The 19,612-nt window shown below is 36.4% G+C and overlaps 1 protein-coding gene across 1 annotated transcript in view; it reads left to right on the top strand.

Moving 5' to 3' along the window:
• Positions 1 to 19,612, top strand: part of LATS1 (large tumor suppressor kinase 1) — a 41,814-nt gene that overhangs the window by 10,954 nt on the left and 11,248 nt on the right. Inside the window, exons 2-5 of the mRNA XM_030853184.3 lie at positions 2,822 to 3,295; positions 7,591 to 7,738; positions 13,127 to 14,640; positions 17,353 to 17,935. Of these exons, the coding sequence (XP_030709044.1) occupies positions 2,954 to 3,295; positions 7,591 to 7,738; positions 13,127 to 14,640; positions 17,353 to 17,935 (2,587 nt within the window). The 5' untranslated portion in view covers positions 2,822 to 2,953. The remainder of the gene's footprint in view (positions 1 to 2,821; positions 3,296 to 7,590; positions 7,739 to 13,126; positions 14,641 to 17,352; positions 17,936 to 19,612) is intronic.

The raw sequence follows: 19,612 nt of genomic DNA, 5'->3' as shown, positions 1-19,612 counted from the left end.
CCTTGTTCAAGCCATAAGGTAAACCTTCTTACTCTAACCATTTTATGCCTCAGGAGGCAATTTTTGAGAGAATTAAATGCCAAAGTTCACATTGCTAATAATTAACAGAACAAATACTTGAATAGTTTTTGTTTGTTTGTTTTTTCATTACAAGTGCTGTGCTTTTCTAGCACCAGTAGGATTTTTACAAACTAGAGTGTATCCAGAAAAGCATGACAAGAATGACAAGAATTGGAGAACAGTTAAAGGAACTGGGATGTTTAGGAGACATGTTTATTTCATTTGTTTAACATGTATATTTATCGAGCACTCAGTATGTGCCAGGCTCTGATATAGGTGGTAGACAGACAGTGTTTATGAGACAAATAAGGTCCTGTACTTTTATGGAGCTTTTATTTCAGTGAGGGGAGGTTGACAACAAGTAAACAAGTAAGATAATTTTAGATAGTGGTAAGTATTAACAAGAAAATAAAACAGGGTAATTAGGTAACTGGGGAAAGGGTTTTTGAGGAGGTAACACAGGTTTATTGCCTCTACTTTGTAGATGAGAAAACTGAGGTTCAGAGAGTTTGGGTGAAACAGTTTGTAACTGGAACCATGGGGATATGAAACATTGCTAATTATCACCTATTTCTAGTCTCATTAAGTGTAATCACCACTCACATTACATGATGGTTGTTAAGAATGCAGACAAAGTTGTTTAGCATCAGCCTGTAATAGGCTCTGAATATGCACTGAGTGAGATTTCATGGTGTTGGATCCACATAGAACATTTCTAACAGTTGTTGCAGATCAAAAATGGAATGGCTTTCTTGAGTTAGTGATTTCCCTATCAGTGGGGATATTTAAGTAGATTTTAGGTGACTGTTGCTCCAGTGCATTGTAGAAGCCATTCATGCATTAAGTAAGGAATTAGACAAGTCCTTAGAGGTCCTTTCCTCACCTGTTGTTAATAAGCTTACTGTCTCTAGAGTCCCAGTCCACAGTTTGAGAAATAAATCCAAGCATCTGTTTTTGAAGCATAAAGGTATCTTCTGGACTAGTGATTTAAAAACCTTTTTAAAAGCGGCTGTTCCCTTTCTTTTAAAGCAGTTGTATACTTGAAGTCTGGTAGTAAAACCTAAAGTTGTAGCCACTAGATGAAGAATTTAATAATGGGAGGTTGTCCATTGTATCGTTCACTAGAAATCCTTTGCATTCGTATATACGGTTGACCCTTGAACATCGCGGGTTTGAACTGTGCGGGTCCACTTATACGTGGATTTTTGAATAGTAAATACTACTGTACTACAGGATCCATGGACTTGGAACTGAGGGTACAGAGGACCGATTATAAGTTACACCCAGATTTTCCACTGTGTGGTGGGTTGGTGCCCCAAACCCCTGTGTTGTTCAAGGGTCAGCTGTACTTTATATGCTTCCTAAAGCACTCTTGAAATTATTTTTTATCGTCATAACCAGTACTTTTGTAGATTAGGAAATAGGCACAACTAACATGTCCTGACTCTACAGTAATCCTTAATGGAGCCAGAACTATAACCTAGGTCTTTTAACTTATAAATCAGTGGGGTTTTTTCCCCCCTAATACAGTAGTCTTCCCTTATCCGTGGTTTTGCCTTCCAAGGTTTCAGTTACCCATGGTCACTTGTGGTCTGAAAATATTAAATGGAAAATTCCAGAAATAATTCGTAAGTTTTAAGTTGTGTATCGTTCTGAGTAGCATGGATGAAATCTTATGCCATCTGGCTCCATCCCACCGAGGAAGTAAATCATCCCTTTGTCCAGTGTATCCCTCTCATTAGTCACTCAGCAGCCGCCTGGGTTATCAGAATGACTGTCATGATATTGCAGTGCTTGTGTTCAAGCAGCTCATGTTTTACTTAATAATGGCCCTAAGGCGCAAGAGTAGTGATGCTGGCAATTCCGATACGCCGTAAAGTGCTTCCTTAAAGTGAAAGGGTGAACGTTCTTGATTTAATAAGAAAAAAAAAAATAGTGTGCCAAGGTTTTAAGATCTACGGTAAGAATGAATCTTCTATACATGAAATTGTGTAGAAGGAAAAAGAAATTTGTGCTAGTTTTGCTGTCACACCTCAAACTGTAAAGGTCATGGCCACAGTATATGATAAGTGCTTAGTTAAGATGGAAAAAGCATTTCATTTATACAGTAAGATATTTTGAGAGAGAAATTATGTTCACATAACTTTTATTACAGTATGTGGTTATAATTGTTCTTTTTTCTTTTTCTTTTGGCCGCAAGGCTTGTGGGATCTTAGTTCCCTGACCAGGGATTGAACTCTGGGCCCTTGGCAGTGAGAGTATAGAGTTCTAACCACTGTACTGCCAGCGAATTCCCATAATTGTTCTATTTTATTATTAGTTAGTTGCCAATCTTTTACTGTGCCTAATTAATAAATTAAACTTTATCATAAATATGTATGTAAAGGAAAAAACATAGTACACTTGACCCTAGAACAACTTGGGGGTTGGAGTGCCAGCCCTCTGTGCAGTTGAAAACGGGCAGAGATAACTTTACAGTCAGCCTTCCGTTCTGCATCTTCAGGTTCAACCAACCTCCAGGTCGCGTCGTACCGTCTTTTCAACTATTTGTTGAAAAAAGTCCACATATAAATAGACCCATGCAGTTCAAACCCATGTTGTTCAAGGGTCTACTGTATATATAGGGATGGGTACTATCCGAGGTTTCAGGCATCCACTGGTGGTCTTAGAAGGTATACCCCGGAATTAAGGGGGTGCCTGACTACTATACATGGTACTGCTTTATCAGTCACTTTATAGCTTTGTTTGTTTTTTTATTTAGGTCGTAAAAATTTTAACATTCCTGGGGACTTCTACAAAGGATCTTTTTCAGTTTTGCTCAAAGGAAAGCTCTGAATCTATCAAGTAGCTCTTAAAGAAGTCTTTTGTGTGAGTTATATATATAGATGTTTTCATGAAGAGGAGTGAAAAGCCAGAAGGATATAGACAAATGAGGCCTAAGACCTTTCCTGCCAGTAACTACACTGGCAGCAGCCGACAAATGCTGCAAGAAATTCGGGAATCCCTTAGGAATTTATCCAAACCATCAGATGCTGCTAAGGCTGAGCATAACATGAGTAAAATGTCAGCTGAGGATCCGCGACAAGTCAGAAATCCACCCAAGTTTGGGATGCATCATAAAGCCTTGCTGGAAATTCGAAACTCTCTACAACCATTTGCAAATGAAACAAGTCGGAGTACTTCAGACGTTAATCCACAAATGCTTCAAGACTTGCAAGCTGCTGGATTTGATGAGGTAAGAATTTTTAAAAACAAAAAAAAGGGTTTTCCTTACCTTACACTACATAACACTTTTTAGGTGACCTCCTGCCCAGATGTTTCCTTTGAGAGAATTTAACTATGTATAGAAATTTGTATATTCTATCAACAAAGAATGTTGTTTACAATTTCATTAATTATTAAAACAAAATAATTATTATTTCTTTAGTTTTCTCTGTGGTTCTGAGATTAAAAGGTCAAGTCATGAAGTCAGAGTGGAAGTGCAGGTGAGGAAAGCCACAAGTGAGGGCAGGGCAAGGACATCTGTCTGTGTGCGGTAGTTTCCCTGGTGAGGGTGAGCCGAGTGGCTGTTTTAGAAATGAGGGCCCTAAGGGGATGAAGTTTAAGCTTATACTACAGAGAAGGAAGAGCGGCCAGAGACATCATTCAGCACTTAACGCTCACAGACCTCTCAGACTCAAAGCTTAACTTCAGAGAAACTAAAAATTTACTTGTTGATCAGTTTCCAAGAATTTCAAGTTTTTTTGGTGAAATTTCAGTTTATGTCAATTATGCTAAGTCTTTAATATTTACTTTTAAAACTCATTTTTAAAGTTTTCATAGTCTATTATTTAATCATACCCATTTTGTTTAGGTTACTAATAAAATTTATTTTCCATGATTACATAGTTTAGATGAATATTTTAGATAGCAGAAATCATTTTAGGTAAAAATTGGCCATGGAAATTGTAGCTAAATGTGAATAATCAAGCATTGATTACATTTTCTTTCAAAATGATAGTAACTTTTTTCCTGATTATAAAAATAATATCTATTCCCTGTTAAAAATTAAACCATATAAGGAAGAAACTAAAAATTAGCTCCACTACACAAAAATAACTACCCTTAAAATTCCTTCACCTTGTTAATATTTTAGTGACCACGTTTTCAGATATCTCTGTATTTAATTTTAAAAATGAGAACGTAAGTATGCATTATAGTAAAGGATTTGAAAAGGGAGATTTACTACTAAACTAGGAAGAAAAAAAGATTATTCTTTCTGGCCCATTCTCTTCACTTGATTATTATTATTTCCTATTAATTTTATATTTAAGTGTTCTAAATATATTGGATTTGCACCAGAAAATATATGGGGGTGGGGGAGGAGAGGAGATCCTGGGATGTTTTCCTGGTTAGTAGTTGGAGGATTAAGGAAATGGCTTGAATGGAGAGTCTCTTAAAGTACTTTCTTCCTAATCCTTTAGCCAAAAGGCAAAGAATAAAGAGAAGGCTGAATCATTGGTCTTATTCTTTCCTCTTACATATTGCTAGGGAAAGGGAGTTTAGAAAATCACATGGCTGTAAAGGCCCTTAAGTGGTAATGTGTATGTCAGATAAATCACATCAGTAAATATGTATTTATGGAGCCCTTACTGTGTGTGAACCTGTCAATCAGGATAGGGAATCATACCAAAGATGGTCTGTACCTTTAAGGAACTTAAAAATTTTTTCTAATATAGACAGTTTTAAGAAGTGTAAGGCATTGGTCAGTGCCCTGTTCTTTATTTGTTGGCAATAATAACAATAATTGCTTTGCATTACAAAGATATGTTAGCTTTACTGCAATCACACATTTCAAAATTGTTTACCTTTTGACATTAATAGCCCCTTAAGCAAGGTTGCTTTACTAAAAGCATTTAGACATTTATCCAAATAACAAAGGAATGGTATTATATATACTCACAGTGATATAAAGAATATGGCAATTTTACTTCTTCTACCTCCTGAATCACTCATTCTGGTAGCTTCCCATTATGTTGCAGAATTTGTTCAAGATCCTAACTTGATACTTCAAAATTCTTATCTAGTTTTCGCTTTTTTTTTGCCGCACCACGCAGCTTATGGGATCTTAGTTCCCTGACCAGGGATTGAACCCGGGCCCTCGGCAGTGGAAGCATACAGTCCTAACCACTGGACCACCAGGGAATTCCTTTCACTTCATTATTTTTATCATTGCATAAACTCTAATCTGTTCTTTAAGTATGCCAAATTCAAGGCAGTTGAAATTTTTTGAGAATGTTTCTGGTGCTCTATAAAATTAAAACCTTAAATATTTCAAGATTAATTTTCTCGTAGGAATAAATGTTAAAAATTAAGGATTGATGCATTCTTGGGGCACATAAAGCTATAATCACTGCAGTGTATTTTTGTTTCTAAGCCTGAAGAACAAAAACATAGTAATGGGGACATAATGTTTTCTTAGCACATAAGACTTCTATTCCAAAGTTACTGATTTAAGGGTGCTCTTTTTCACACTGGCACTAAGACCCCCACTTAAGGAACACTTGGTTGATATTGCTACCGGTGTAAAAAATATTTTAACATATAGCAATAAAATTAAAAAATCAAAGCCAGCATAATCACCACCAAAATCACAGGCTGAAATTCTAGTGCATTTAACGATATGGTTCCTACAATGTTGAAAAAGAATGGTGGGTGTCAGTTTTCTTACCAACTGAGATAGCGCTGCCATGTGATATTAGCACAAATACAGTTACAGTTAACTTGGTTTAACCACTTTTAAAGTTAAGCACTCCCTGGTGAATTTTAATTTGGATGATTTGTATTATATTAAATTTGCACATAAAGTGAGACTTACTAATCCTTTGTATCTCACTACAAATTTGCAAAGTCTGATTGGCATAAAATGTGACCACACTGTACCTTTTTATCAGTTAAGGATTGAGTTTGGTTGCTTTTAATAAAAATCCAAATAATAATGCTTTAAACAAAATAGTGACTCAGTTTATACAGCTAGTATCGGTTCAGTCTCTTAAAAATATCAAACTGCAACTCTTAACGAATCTCTTGAATTTTCCTTCTTGGTGGCAACATGCTGTAGCACAGGTGTCATATCTATTGTCTAGGAAACAGGGTACAGGAGGGACCAGCACTTAAATCAGGGATAGCAATATTCTTCCAGAAATCCTTGGTTTTTGTCTCATTGGTCAGAATTTTCATGTGGCCGCTGTAGCTATAAGGAAAACTTCTTTCAAAAAATCCTAGTAACTTTTTCTAAAAAATGGAGACTAGGTCTTGAGTAGGCAACAAGTCTCTGCCGCAGCCTTTTTTTGCTTGGCCTCAATCATCTCCAGTCATTTTGAGTAAGAGGATCATCTATCAATAGCCTGGTCACCCGTTAGTCTTATTAAGCCATTTCTCATTTAAAAATATTGTTTGAAATACTAAATCCTCTAGGACAAGTAAGTAGCTGCCTCCCCCTTGAAAAATGTGTATCAGTATACTTTTTGCATGTTAGTGTATAATTTATATTTACATATAAAATAAGGGACACGGAACAGAGCAGGAGGACAACCCATATCTGAGCTCCAGGCGCCGTGCTTTTACATGTTTTCTTGTTTAATCCTCACGTCAACTCTGAGTGTACTACAGATGAAGAAACTGAGCTCTGAAATGTTCAATAAGTTACCAGGGTTCACACAGTTCTAAAGTGGGGCACATAAATCTCCAATCACTGGAGTGTATTTTTGCTTCTAAGCATGACAGACAAAGCATAGTAATGCAGGGCTACTGGAACTCAACCTCTTTGGTTCCATTTGATTCCAAACTCCCTGTTTTTTCTTTCATACCATGTAGCCTCCTAAAGTCTTCATCAAATCATATAAAGTCTGAGTGTTTTTCCTCTACCATTTGTCCTATATTTGTGTCCTCATAAATAAAATTCTGTGAAAATGTAAACTCTAAGAAGGTAGGAACCAGAACTACATAGCTCTTTTACTAGTAAACACAATGATAAAGATGCTTAATAAAATACTTTAACAGTACGAAAGAGTGGTTTCCAGTATGTTGATTGATACCTTTTTAACAATCTGATAGTCTGTTTGTTTATATAAGAATCAAATTAAGAATGAGAAATTCAGAAGCATGTTGTTACGATTGTATCTGGGAAAAAACCCTAGAAGAAAACAGTAATACATTACATAAAGGTGAAAATATTAAAGAAACATTTGAAGAGTTTGAGGGTTTGTTTTCTTTAGTAATTTGAGATTGTATGGATTTTTATAGTTTTACTGTGCTGTATAGTATATCCTTGTAGCTTATTTATTTTATACATAGTAGTTTGTACCTCTTAATCCCCTACCCTTATCTTGCCCCTCCCCGCAAAGTAGTTTTACAAACAGGACATTAAATTTTGGCTTGGGGCCTTGTTCTTCAAAATTATGAATTTCTCCAGTGGAAGTTATAGTGTTGTTTCCTTCTTATTAATTATAAGATTTAAATTTTATTTCTGTTTTTAAAACTTCATACCAGGATATGGTTATACAAGCTCTTCAGAAAACTAATAACAGAAGTATAGAAGCTGCAATTGAATTCATTAGTAAAATGAGTTACCAAGATCCTCGACGGGAACAGATGGCTGCAGCAGCTGCCAGACCTATTAATGCCAACTTAAAGCCAGGTGATTAATCAAATTTTTTTCCTAGTCTCTTATTTTATAATACTTAAAAATATTTAAGTATATAAAGTGTTTTGTCTTAGAAATTGTTAGAAGCATCACGGTAAGTGAAAGCCTCAAGCTAGAAAAATAACATTATAGTGTTACACCAAAATGAATTTGCAGATGGGGCCCTAAAGTTCCATAGGTAACTCTGGTTGCAGTCTAGCAGTCTAGGTTGAGAACTGCTTGATTGCTTATAATGCAACTGAAATATTTTCCTTTTTAACCATAAATATAATTCAGACTATTCCTTTTTTATGTATATAATCTTATTGTAAAACATGTTCATCATAGATATTTGGAAAGTAAGTAAGCGAAAAAAACGCTATTAATACCCACAAGATTTTGGTATGTTTTGTTTCTCAGTCAAAAACTGGAGCGGGTTTATATGTGTGTATTTTGATTCTTATTGTTTAAGCAAAAAATGGGGTCATACTAAAACCTACTTTATTCACTTAGTATACCATGTATAACTTTCCTTGTTATTAAATGGCCTACAGAATACTTAGCTACAGTAAGGTAGACTTATCACATATGTTATTTAACCAGTCTCATTTTTTGACATTTGCCTTGTTTCCTTTTTTTTTTTTTTGCCATTATAGACAGCACTGCAGTAAATTCCCTTGTACCTAAATCTTTGTACATTCCTGATGATTTGGTAAAAGTAAATTTTCAAAGACTTGCAAAAAGTTTTTCTCATAGGCATACCTCATATTATTGTGCTTCACTTTATTGCACTTCGCAGACATTTCAGTTCTTACAAATTGAAGGTTTGTGGCAATCCTGCATCAAGCAAGTCTGTCGGTGCCATTTTTCTTTTTCTTTTTTTTGCGGTATGCGGGCTTCTCACTGCTGTGGCCTCTCCCACTGTGGAGCACAGGCTCCGGACGCGCAGGCTCAGCGGCCATGGCTCACGGTCCCAGCCGCTCTGCGGCATGTGGGATCTTCCCGGACCGGGGCACGAACCCGTGTCCCCTGCATCGGCAGGCGGACTCTCAACCACTGCGCCACCAGGGAAGCCCTGTCGGTGCCATTTTTCAAACAGCATTTGCTCACTTCATGTCTCTGTGTCATATTTTGATAAATATCAAAATATTTCAAACCTTCCACCAGTAAAGATTATGACTTGCTGAAGGCTCAGATGATGGTTAGCATTTTTTTAGCAATAAAGTATTTATTAATAAGATATGTACATTGTTTTTTAGATATAATGCTATTGCCCACTTATTAGACTGTAGTATATATATGTGCATATATACATATATTATATATATAAAGTGTAAACATAACTTTTATATGCACTGAGAAACCAAAAAGTTCACATGACTTACTTTATTGCAATATTCATCTGACTGCACCGAACCCGCAACCATCTCCGTCCGAGGTATGCCTGTATTGCTGACCAGAAAGGTGTTGCCAACTTGTTTTGTCCCAGTCAGTTTAATATGAGAATGCCTATATTTGTAAATCCTAGGTATTATCCTTTTTGTATATTTAATGATTGTGAAAATACTATCATTTTACATTCACATTTCTTTGATCACTGGTGAGCTTAAACATTTGTTTATTATTTTTAAATTGACATTTTAATTCTTTCCTAATCTTGTATTTGTCTTTTTTAATTGATTTATAAGAGGCCTAATTTTTTCATTCTTTCAGCAAATTTTTCTTGATCAACCACTATTTCAGGCCCTTTGCTTGGCATTGGATATAAAGTTCTTGCCCTTTCGTGGAGTTGAGATTCTAGTAAGGGAGCTCAAATACACAAATACATGTAGAATTACAACTATGTAAGTATGAATGAAGAGGGGACAGTTATGTGGTACTATGGACTTATATAATAGAGGGATTTTTGACCTGATCAAGGAGATGAGAGAAAACCGTCCTGTGAAACTGATACTAGAGCTGATATCTGAAGAAAGACAAGGGTTAATGGGGATGGGTTTCATGAGGAGGAGTGTTCCTATGCATGGCTTGTTTGGCAGGTTTTGATGTCACATTCGAAGAAATGAAAGTGGCTAGAACGCTGAAAACGAGTATAAGATATGAATGGAGAAGTGCATAGGGGCCTGACTATGCAGGACTGTCTATTGATTTTATCCTAAGAGCAGCAGGAAGTTATGGAAACATTTCAAGCAGGGTAATGACATGATTAACTTTGTGTTTCAGAAAGATAGCTGCAATGGATGAGAACGGATTAGAGAGAGCAAAGGAGGGTGTCTGGATAGACTTGATAAGAAATACAATTCACAGGAAATGAAGGTAATTTGGACTAGGGAGATGGTGGTGGAGAAAATTGAATGAAATAAAGAGATAGGAGGAGTAAAATTGACAAGGACATGGCGATAGATTGCATATGGTGGGTGATAATGGAGTGGGATGACGCTTAGGCTTTTGGTGTATAAAAATGGATGGTGATACCTCACATTATGAAAGGGAACGCTAAGGGAGGACAGGATTTGGTGGAGAAAGATCATAAGTCTGGTTTTAGACATAAGGTTTAGTTAGGTTCACTGAGTTATCCAAGCGAGGATGTCCCATTATTTTGCAGAACTTGTTCAGGATTCTAACTTGGTACTTCAAAATTCTTTCCCAGTTTTCGCTTCTTTTTTTTTTTTGCCACGCCGCGCGGCTTGTGGGATCCTAGTTCCCTGACCAGGGATTGAACCCGGAACCAGGGTGATGGATGGTTCGTCCATGTGGATGTTGAAGTTATAGAATGTTGTCAGGGCTTAGGGTAGACTGCCAGAGTTATGGGTGAATGAGGGCGAGCAAGTAGGTGTTTATTGGGTGACCAGTAGAGGAATGAATGTGGCCTCCCACAGATAGCATGAGCTTCCAAAGAACTGGCTTTTTAAAAAGAGTTTGCAGAAATAACAATGATCTAGAAGCATAAATGGAGAGCAAAGAAGTGGAGTTCCACCTTTTAGCCCAGTTTATTTTTGAAGAAAACCTTGATTGCAAAGGACTGAAAGGAAAGTAATGTCAGCAGACGATAACCAGCTTTAAGGACGTGGGGGGAAAGCTTGGAGCAGAGGTTAGTGATCGAGGGGCATTTGCTAGTTATAGAACAGAGTGTGTCTAGAGGGCAACAGTGGGAGGGTTTAGGAAGTGGAAGAACACAGAGAACTTTATGGGAGGTGCAGAGCAGTAGGGATGGCAGTGTACTTGAGGGTTGCAGAGATTTCGTCTTACCTGGTAAAAGCTGGGAGAGTGAGTTGGTGCATTTGGCCTCAGCTGACTATCCGAGGAAGGTGACACCGAGCCTGTGGTCAGAGGACTTGTCTAGCTTGCCCAGAGTGATGACTTTCCCTGAAGTCATAGACCCAAGATGCTGCCCAGCCTAGATGAAATAGAATGTTAAACTGTACATTCTGAATATTTACCAGGTTTTTTTCATGTGTTATTAAATGTATTTTCTCCCAGGATGATGTTGACCCTTCAGATTTGTGGGTGTTTCTTGTTTTGTTCTGAATGGTGCTAAGTGTTTTATGTATTTAAATCTATCAGTCTGTTACTGTATGTTCTCTACCTTTGTCATACTTGGGAAGACCTTCCCAGGAGGTACAAAGAGGTACCCCAATATTATCGAATGTTCACTGGTTTTCTCCTAGTACTTGTATGGTTTCATCTTTAACATTTAAATGTTTAATCCTTCTGGAATGTATTATTTATATGTATCATATCTTATACGAATGTATTATATATATTTTTTAAATGTATTATACTTTTCTTAGTGACCAGATTATTTTAAATACTTCGGGTTTTTTTGGTATGTTTTCTTGCCTGTTTAATTTATTTGGAAATTCCATTAAATAGAGACTTTGTAAATCTCTACCTTATTTAGTGTTCAGCTAATTATCCCCTACTGCCTTTTTTTGTTTTAAAAGCCATACTGAAATGTATTTAAAATTAGTGTTATATCTATGAAAATTACAAATGGACACATCCTTTGGCTCAATAATGCCATTTCTAATAATTTGTCTACTTAACATATATATGAAATGGTATCTGTACAAAATTCTTCATTGCTTTTTGTGGGGGAGGGGTAAAACAAAAGACTGGAAACAACCTTAACAGCCATCAGTAGGGAAACTGATTAAGTAAATTTGGGTACATCCATATAGTGAAAAACTGTAATAACATTTTTTAAAGGTAAAGAAACACTTTATGTACTACTACAGAATCTTCAGTTTTTTTAATGAAAAGACCCAGGCACAATAGTATATATAGGAGGTATACTTTTTTTTAATTTAAGTGTAGTTGATCTACAGTGTTAGTTTCTGATGTACAACAAAGTGATACAGTTATGCATATACATATTCTTTTCCATGGTTTATTACAGGATATTGAATATAAGTTCCCTGTGCTCTACAGTAGGACCTTGTTTTTTATCCATTCTGTATATAATAGTTTGCATCTGCTCATCCCAACCTCCCAATCCAACCCTTCCCCGCCTCCACCCACCCACCCACCCTTGGCAACCACAAATCTGTTCTTTATGTCTGAGTCTGTTTCTGTTTTTTAGGTAAGTTCATATGTGTCATATTTTAGGTTCCACATATAAGTGATATCATATGGTATTTATCTTTCTTTTTCTGACTTACTTCACTTAGTATGATAATCTCTGGTTGCATTCATGTAGCTACAAATGGCATTATTTCATTCTTCTTTATGGCTGAGTAATATTCCATTGTGTGTGTGTGTGTGTGTGTGTGTGTATTTTATATATTTTTATATATATATATATATATAATATATATATACCACATCTTCTTTATCCATTCATCTATCAGTGGACATTTAGGTTGTTTCCATGTCTTGGCTATTGTAAATAGTGCTGCTATGAACATAGGGGTGCATGTATCTTTTCAAATTATAGTTTTGTCTAGATATATGCCCAGGAGTGGGATTGCTGGATCATATGGCAACTCTATTTTTAGTTTTTTTGATGAACCTCCATACTGTTCTCCACAGTGGCTGCACCAATTTACATTCCCACCAACAGCATAGGAGGGTTCCCTTTCCCTTTTCTAGTACTGTTTACTTGTGTATTCCTAAAATATCTTACTGATGACATTAGTTACCTTCAGTGACATTGGTTGCCCAAGGGACGGGGTGGGTGTCCTTTTGTACTGCTTGAATTTTGAGCTATGAGAATGTGTTACCCAGTCAAAAATAAATAAAATTTTAAAAGGTAAAATAAAAGCACATACTCAAATTTGATTTTTGTGATTCTTGAAAGAGAATTATCATTTAGTAGTGTTAGAATTCCAAGCTAAATTTTTCGAAAGTAAGAGGTTAAAAAAACATGTTTTTTTTTTGTTTGTTTTTGTTTTATTCCCATAGGGAGTGTGCAACAATCAGTTAACCGCAAACAAAGCTGGAAAGGTTCTAAAGAATCCTTAGTTCCTCAGAGACATGGCCCACCACTAGGAGAAAGTGTGGCCTATCGTTCTGAAAGTCCCAACTCACAGACAGATGTAGGAAGACCTTTGTCAGGATCTGGTATAACAGCATTTACTCAAGCTCACCCTAGCAACGGACAGAGAGTGAACCCCCCCCCACCTCCTCAAGTCAGGAGTGTCACTCCTCCACCACCTCCAAGAGGCCAGACTCCCCCGCCAAGAGGTACAACTCCACCTCCCCCATCATGGGAACCAAACACTCAAACAAAGCGCTATTCTGGGAACATGGAATATGTAATCTCCCGCATCTCTCCTGTTCCACCTGGAGCCTGGCAGGAGGGCTATCCTCCACCACCTCTTAACACGTCCCCAATGAATCCTCCTAATCAGGGACAGAGAGGCATTAATTCTGTTCCTGTTGGCAGGCAACCAATCATCATGCAGAGTGCTAACAAATTTAACTTTCCACCAGGGAGACCTGGAATTCAGAATGGTAGTGGCCAGACTGATTTTATGATACACCAAAATGTTGTCCCTGCTGGCGCTGTGAATCGGCAGCCACCGCCTCCATACCCTCTGACCCCAGCTAATGGACAAAGCCCTTCTGCTTTACAGACAGGAGGATCTGCTGCTCCTTCATCATACACAAATGGGAATATTCCTCAGTCTATGATGGTGCCAAACAGAAATAGTCATAACATGGAACTTTATAACATTAATGTACCTGGACTGCAAACAACTTGGCCTCAGTCATCTTCTGCTCCTGCCCAGTCATCCCCGAGCAGTGGACATGAAATCCCTACATGGCAACCTAACATACCAGTGAGGTCAAATTCTTTTAATAACCCATTAGGAAATAGAACAAGTCATTCTGCTAATTCTCAGCCTTCGGCTACAACAGTCACTGCTATTACACCAGCTCCCATTCAACAGCCTGTGAAAAGTATACGTGTATTGAAACCAGAGCTGCAGACTGCTTTAGCACCTACACACCCTTCTTGGATACCACAGCCAATTCAAACTGTTCAACCTGGTCCTTTTTCTGAGGGTACCACTTCAAATATGACCGTTATGCCGCCTGTTGCTGAAGCTCCAAACTATCAAGGTCCACCACCACCTTACCCCAAACATCTGCTACACCAAAACCCATCTGTTCCTCCATATGAATCAGTCAATAAATCTAGCAAAGAGGAACAGCCGAGCTTGCCCAAGGAAGATGAGAGTGAGAAAAGTTATGAAAATGTTGATAATGGAGATAAAGAAAAGAAACAGATTACCACTTCACCTATCACCGTTAGGAAAAACAAGAAAGATGAAGAGCGAAGGGAATCTCGTATCCAAAGTTATTCTCCTCAGGCATTTAAATTCTTTATGGAGCAACATGTAGAAAATGTACTCAAATCTCATCAGCAGCGTCTACATCGTAAAAAACAATTAGAGAACGAAATGATGCGGGTAAAACCTCTTTTTAAAAATTTTTTATTTTTATTGGAGTATAGTTGATTTACAATGTTGTGTTAGTTTCAGGTGTACAGCAAAGTGATTCAGTTATACATATACATATATCCACTCTTTTTTAGATTCTTTTCCCATATAGGCCATTACAGAATATTGAGTAGAGTTTTGTGCTATACAGTAGGTCCTTATTAGTTATCTATTTAATATATAGTAGTGTGTATATGTCAATCCCAATCTCCTAATTTATCCCTCCCCCCTCCTTACCCCCTGGTAACCATCAGTTTGTTTTCTACATCTGTGACTCTATTTCTGTTTTGTAAATAAGTCCATTTGTACCATTTTTTTTTAGATTCCACATATAGCGATATCATATGATATTTGTCTTTCTCTCTCTGACTTCACTCAGTGTGACAATCTCTAGGTCCATCCATGTTGCTGCAAATGGCATTATTTCATTCTTTTTTTACGGCTGAGTATAAAACCTTTTAAAATGTCCATTTTTATACTTGATTATGTATTTGCTTATTTATTTTAAAATACTGTGGTCTAGTATTTTTCTTTCTTTTTATCCTAAATATATTATCAATTATTTAAAAGTCAGTAAACATTAAGTATTTTTGATTATACCATTTTATTTTAGCATTTCATGATTTACTCAGAATTTTTTATAATAAAGTTGTAATAAATTAAGAAAAGTACAGTTTACAGTGTGTAGTTTAGGTATGCATAATCCCTTTAATGGAAATTGGAGCAAGGGTTTTTTTCTAGAGTTTACACATTATCTTACATTTTAAAATAAACTAGAAATATCTGGGTCCCATCTCTTGATAAACTTATGAAACATTTATTTTTATTTACAGTAGTTTTTGGGCTTGGGGGCTTATTCATCAGATTGGTCTTATTAGAAAGTGTCAGACACATCTCCTTTCAGTTATTTCCCCTTCTGATTTTATTTTTATAATGTACTAGAAAAATATGTTGAAATCATTAAATCAGACTACTAAAAAGGAGATCAGAATAATTAAACACTTTAGATTAATATCTGTTGTTGATTCCATGTAGATCTCTTCACTAGATATTACGGTGGTACTCTCATTATTATTTTTATCCTGTATTTACAGTTCAAAGTTTTGGCTCCTAATCTTACATCTAGTGCTCAAAAGCCAAGAGGCTTAAATTTATGTTAAACTTCCTTATGAAACTTGAGAGAGCCATTCTTTTAAAATGATTTTTCTAAATCTGATTTCACAGTATAGTTACTCCTGCTATAAATTGAATTTTGTGAGGTGAGAAATACCATGATAACCTGTATGACTTATCCATATTTAGCTCTTAGGATTTCTTACTAAAGTCTGTCTGTATGTATTTTCTTAGTTTATTTTTCCTTTTTCCTCTTCACTTTCACTAATAGCTGATTTAAACTTTTATGGTGTTGGAAGCTTTGCTGACTTCTGTAGCCTCCATTACTGTGTAGGCAAGTAAGATTTTTAGAGAAATAGTTCTGTACTAAGTCTGGCATGCCACCCTTAAAAGATTTTGCATGCAAACGCGCATCCTAACAGAAGCATGAGGTTGCTATATTTTAATTAGTCTTGCATTTCTAGAATTATACTTTACTTTTCAAATCAAATTCCTTTTCTATTTAAATTCTTTTTTATTTTTTTTTTGCGGTACGCGGGCCTCCCACCGCTGTGGCCTCTCCCGTTGCGGAGCACAGGGTCCGGACACGCCGGCCCAGCGGCCATAGCTCACGGGCCCAGCCACCCTGTGGCACGTGGGACCCTCCCAGACCAGGGCACGAACCCAGATCCCCTGCATTGGCAGGCGGACTCTCAACCACTGCGCCACCAGATGAGCCCTCTATTTAAATTCTTAAGTTAATTCTTCATTAACTAGTCAAAAATGAGCTATTCATTCTTTCTGAATCCAGGTATTCCATGTCTACTTAGACGTTGGTTTTTGTTTTATCTGTTTTTTTGGTATCTTCATAAGTCACACTGACTATTCTTTGAAACATTCCAAAATATCTAAAAGATACCTTGTAATCAAAAAAGTTGTCCCTTTTAAATAAGGTAGGACATACCCTTTGCATTTTGCATTAGTGGTGGCTGTGAGTCCTACCCTTACTCTAATGCCCTGAGAAAGATAAAAGGAAAGACTGACTGTTAATGAGTGGTTAGGTTAGGAAAGACATTCTTTTGTTCTCAATACATCAGTTTTTTAGAATAAATGAACCTGAAGTGGAAGAATTTCTTTTCATGAAGGATAAAATGAAAAGACTATTTGAGGCATAGGCATTCCACAAAGAGATGCATATAATGAAAGCAATCTAATTACGTAGTTTGGGATGAATATGCATGGAGAGATAGATGAGGGTGCATGTTAACATGTTTGGCTATTGCACACTGGGAACGTGTTTTTTGAGTGCATTAGAGAAGAGTAGAAAGCTGAACATTGATATCATCTTCTCCTTGCTCTCTACAGCAGACTTTGCATATACACTCACCTTGTGTATCCTGTTAACTATTTCTTATGCTGCACTTTTGATAATTAATTTTCTCTGAAGTATATTCTAGATTTCTAACATGCTTTATTAAAAATTATTATGCATTTAACCTTTAAATAATATGCCTGAATTTTTTCCAAGCGATTTCTTAATATTCAGTATAGAAGATAATTCCTCATTTAATATTTAGTTTATTTGCCTAGGTTGGATTATCTCAAGATGCCCAAGATCAAATGAGAAAGATGCTTTGCCAAAAAGAGTCTAATTACATCCGTCTTAAGAGGGCTAAAATGGACAAGTCTATGTTTGTGAAGATAAAGACATTAGGAATAGGAGCATTTGGTGAAGTCTGTCTAGCAAGAAAAGTAGATACTAAGGCTTTATATGCAACAAAAACTCTTCGAAAGAAAGATGTTCTACTTCGAAATCAAGTTGCTCACGTTAAAGCTGAGAGAGATATCCTGGCCGAAGCTGACAACGAATGGGTAGTTCGTCTTTATTATTCATTCCAAGACAAGGACAATTTATACTTTGTAATGGACTATATTCCTGGGGGTGATATGATGAGCCTATTAATTAGAATGGGCATCTTTCCAGAAAATCTGGCACGATTCTACATAGCAGAACTTACCTGTGCGGTTGAAAGTGTTCATAAAATGGGTTTTATTCATAGAGATATTAAACCTGATAACATTTTGATTGATCGTGATGGTCATATTAAATTGACTGACTTCGGCCTCTGCACTGGCTTCAGATGGACGCATGATTCTAAGTACTATCAGAGTGGTGAGTAAAATCATAAAATTTGTTTGGACATTTGCATATGATTTATAATGCAATAAAATATAAGATGGTATTATCCCTGGATGGGAGCCAGAAGTCCTGGGTCAGGTCTTGACTCCACTGGATAAATGTGGGTGAATCCTTTAGACACTTAGATTTATAAAATGAAAGAGTGTGCTAGAATTAATTATTTCTAAATATCATTAACATTTTTGAGTTAATCTCTTTACATTTTATTAATTTGAAATATGTCAGACAAATAACAATTTGAAAATAATTTTTAAATGAAGCCCCATACCCACCATTCAGCTTAAGAACTAGATTATTAGTACTTTTGAAGACCCTAAACAATCACCTCCTTTTCTTTCTTCCATAGGAGTATTTCAGAACGCCATAATCAGTTCTTTACTTTTCTCTACACTCTTACCACATATGTATATATCCCTAAATAATTTATTATTTCATTTTGCCTTCTCTTGAACCTTTATTTAAATGTAATCATTCTATATGTAGTCTTCGGTGTTGACTTCCTTTATTTGTTTGAGGTTCATCTGTGTTCCTGCATATAACATTTATTTTCACGACTGTTTAGGCTTCTGTTGTATGACTGTTATACAGCTTGTTTAACCTTAAACACTTTATGTACATGATTCTGTTTAATCTTCACAACGTCATTGTGAGGCAGAGTGAAGAAACCGAGGCTAAGTTAGAATAAGAAACTTGCTCGTGGTCAGACAGAAGATAAGTGTAAGGGCTAGGCTTTGAACTGAGGTTTGTCTGCCTACAGGGCCGCTGTTATTTCTTCTATACCACACTGCCTCACCAAAATCCCTCCAAGCACTAATGGAAGTATAAGTCAACCTAACATTTGTTGGATACTCAATATGACTAGGTGCTTTACATATTTTCTGATTTAATGCTTACAGCAATCCTCTGAGGTAAGTATAAGTGGCCTCCAGTGCTTCTTGTGAACACAAGTAGATTGACATTAAATGGATAAAACTGAGATACTACTAGGAGTAGATCCTGAACCTACTTTAATATTCAGCTTAACATAATTTAATGTCTCCCCAGATTCACCTGAATTACTTGGGGTTCATCTTACAAATATGATTCTTAGGCTCTATTCCAGTCTTCTGATTGAAAATCTCCACTGAGGGTAGAAATTGTATTTTAATCAAACATCCTAGATGATTATTACAGTTAGGTTAATTTCAAATATTTTTTTTCCTAGATGGTTTCATCCAGTCATGGCTTTAATTACTAGCTCTACATCAATGACTTCCAAATCTCTCTTCAGAAACAGCCTCTCCCTTTCACAAGGATTCCTAATAGATCTTTCAAACTTAACATTGCCAATCAACAACTCTTACTTTCTCCCCCTCCATATTTGTTCCCCCTCCCTTTTAGTAAATTGTACTACCACCACCCGTCCTTGATTCTTTCTCCATACCCTCCACATCTGATCCCTCAGTAAGTCCTGCTTACTCCACCTCTAAATATATCTTCAATCTGTTCACTTTTCTCCATGTGCACTGTTACCATCACAGTCCAAACTTCACTGTAATAGCCTCTTACCTGATCTCTTTTTCACCCTTGTTCCCCCTATAATCTATTCTCTATACAGCAGTTAAAGTTTTCTTTTTTAAACATTTATCAGACCTTTTCATTCTCTTGCTT

The sequence above is a fragment of the Globicephala melas genome, chromosome 14 (assembly GCF_963455315.2).
Source record: "Globicephala melas chromosome 14, mGloMel1.2, whole genome shotgun sequence".
Classification (NCBI taxonomy): Eukaryota; Metazoa; Chordata; class Mammalia; order Artiodactyla; family Delphinidae; genus Globicephala; species Globicephala melas.
This window is presented reverse-complemented; position numbering and strand designations above follow the sequence as displayed.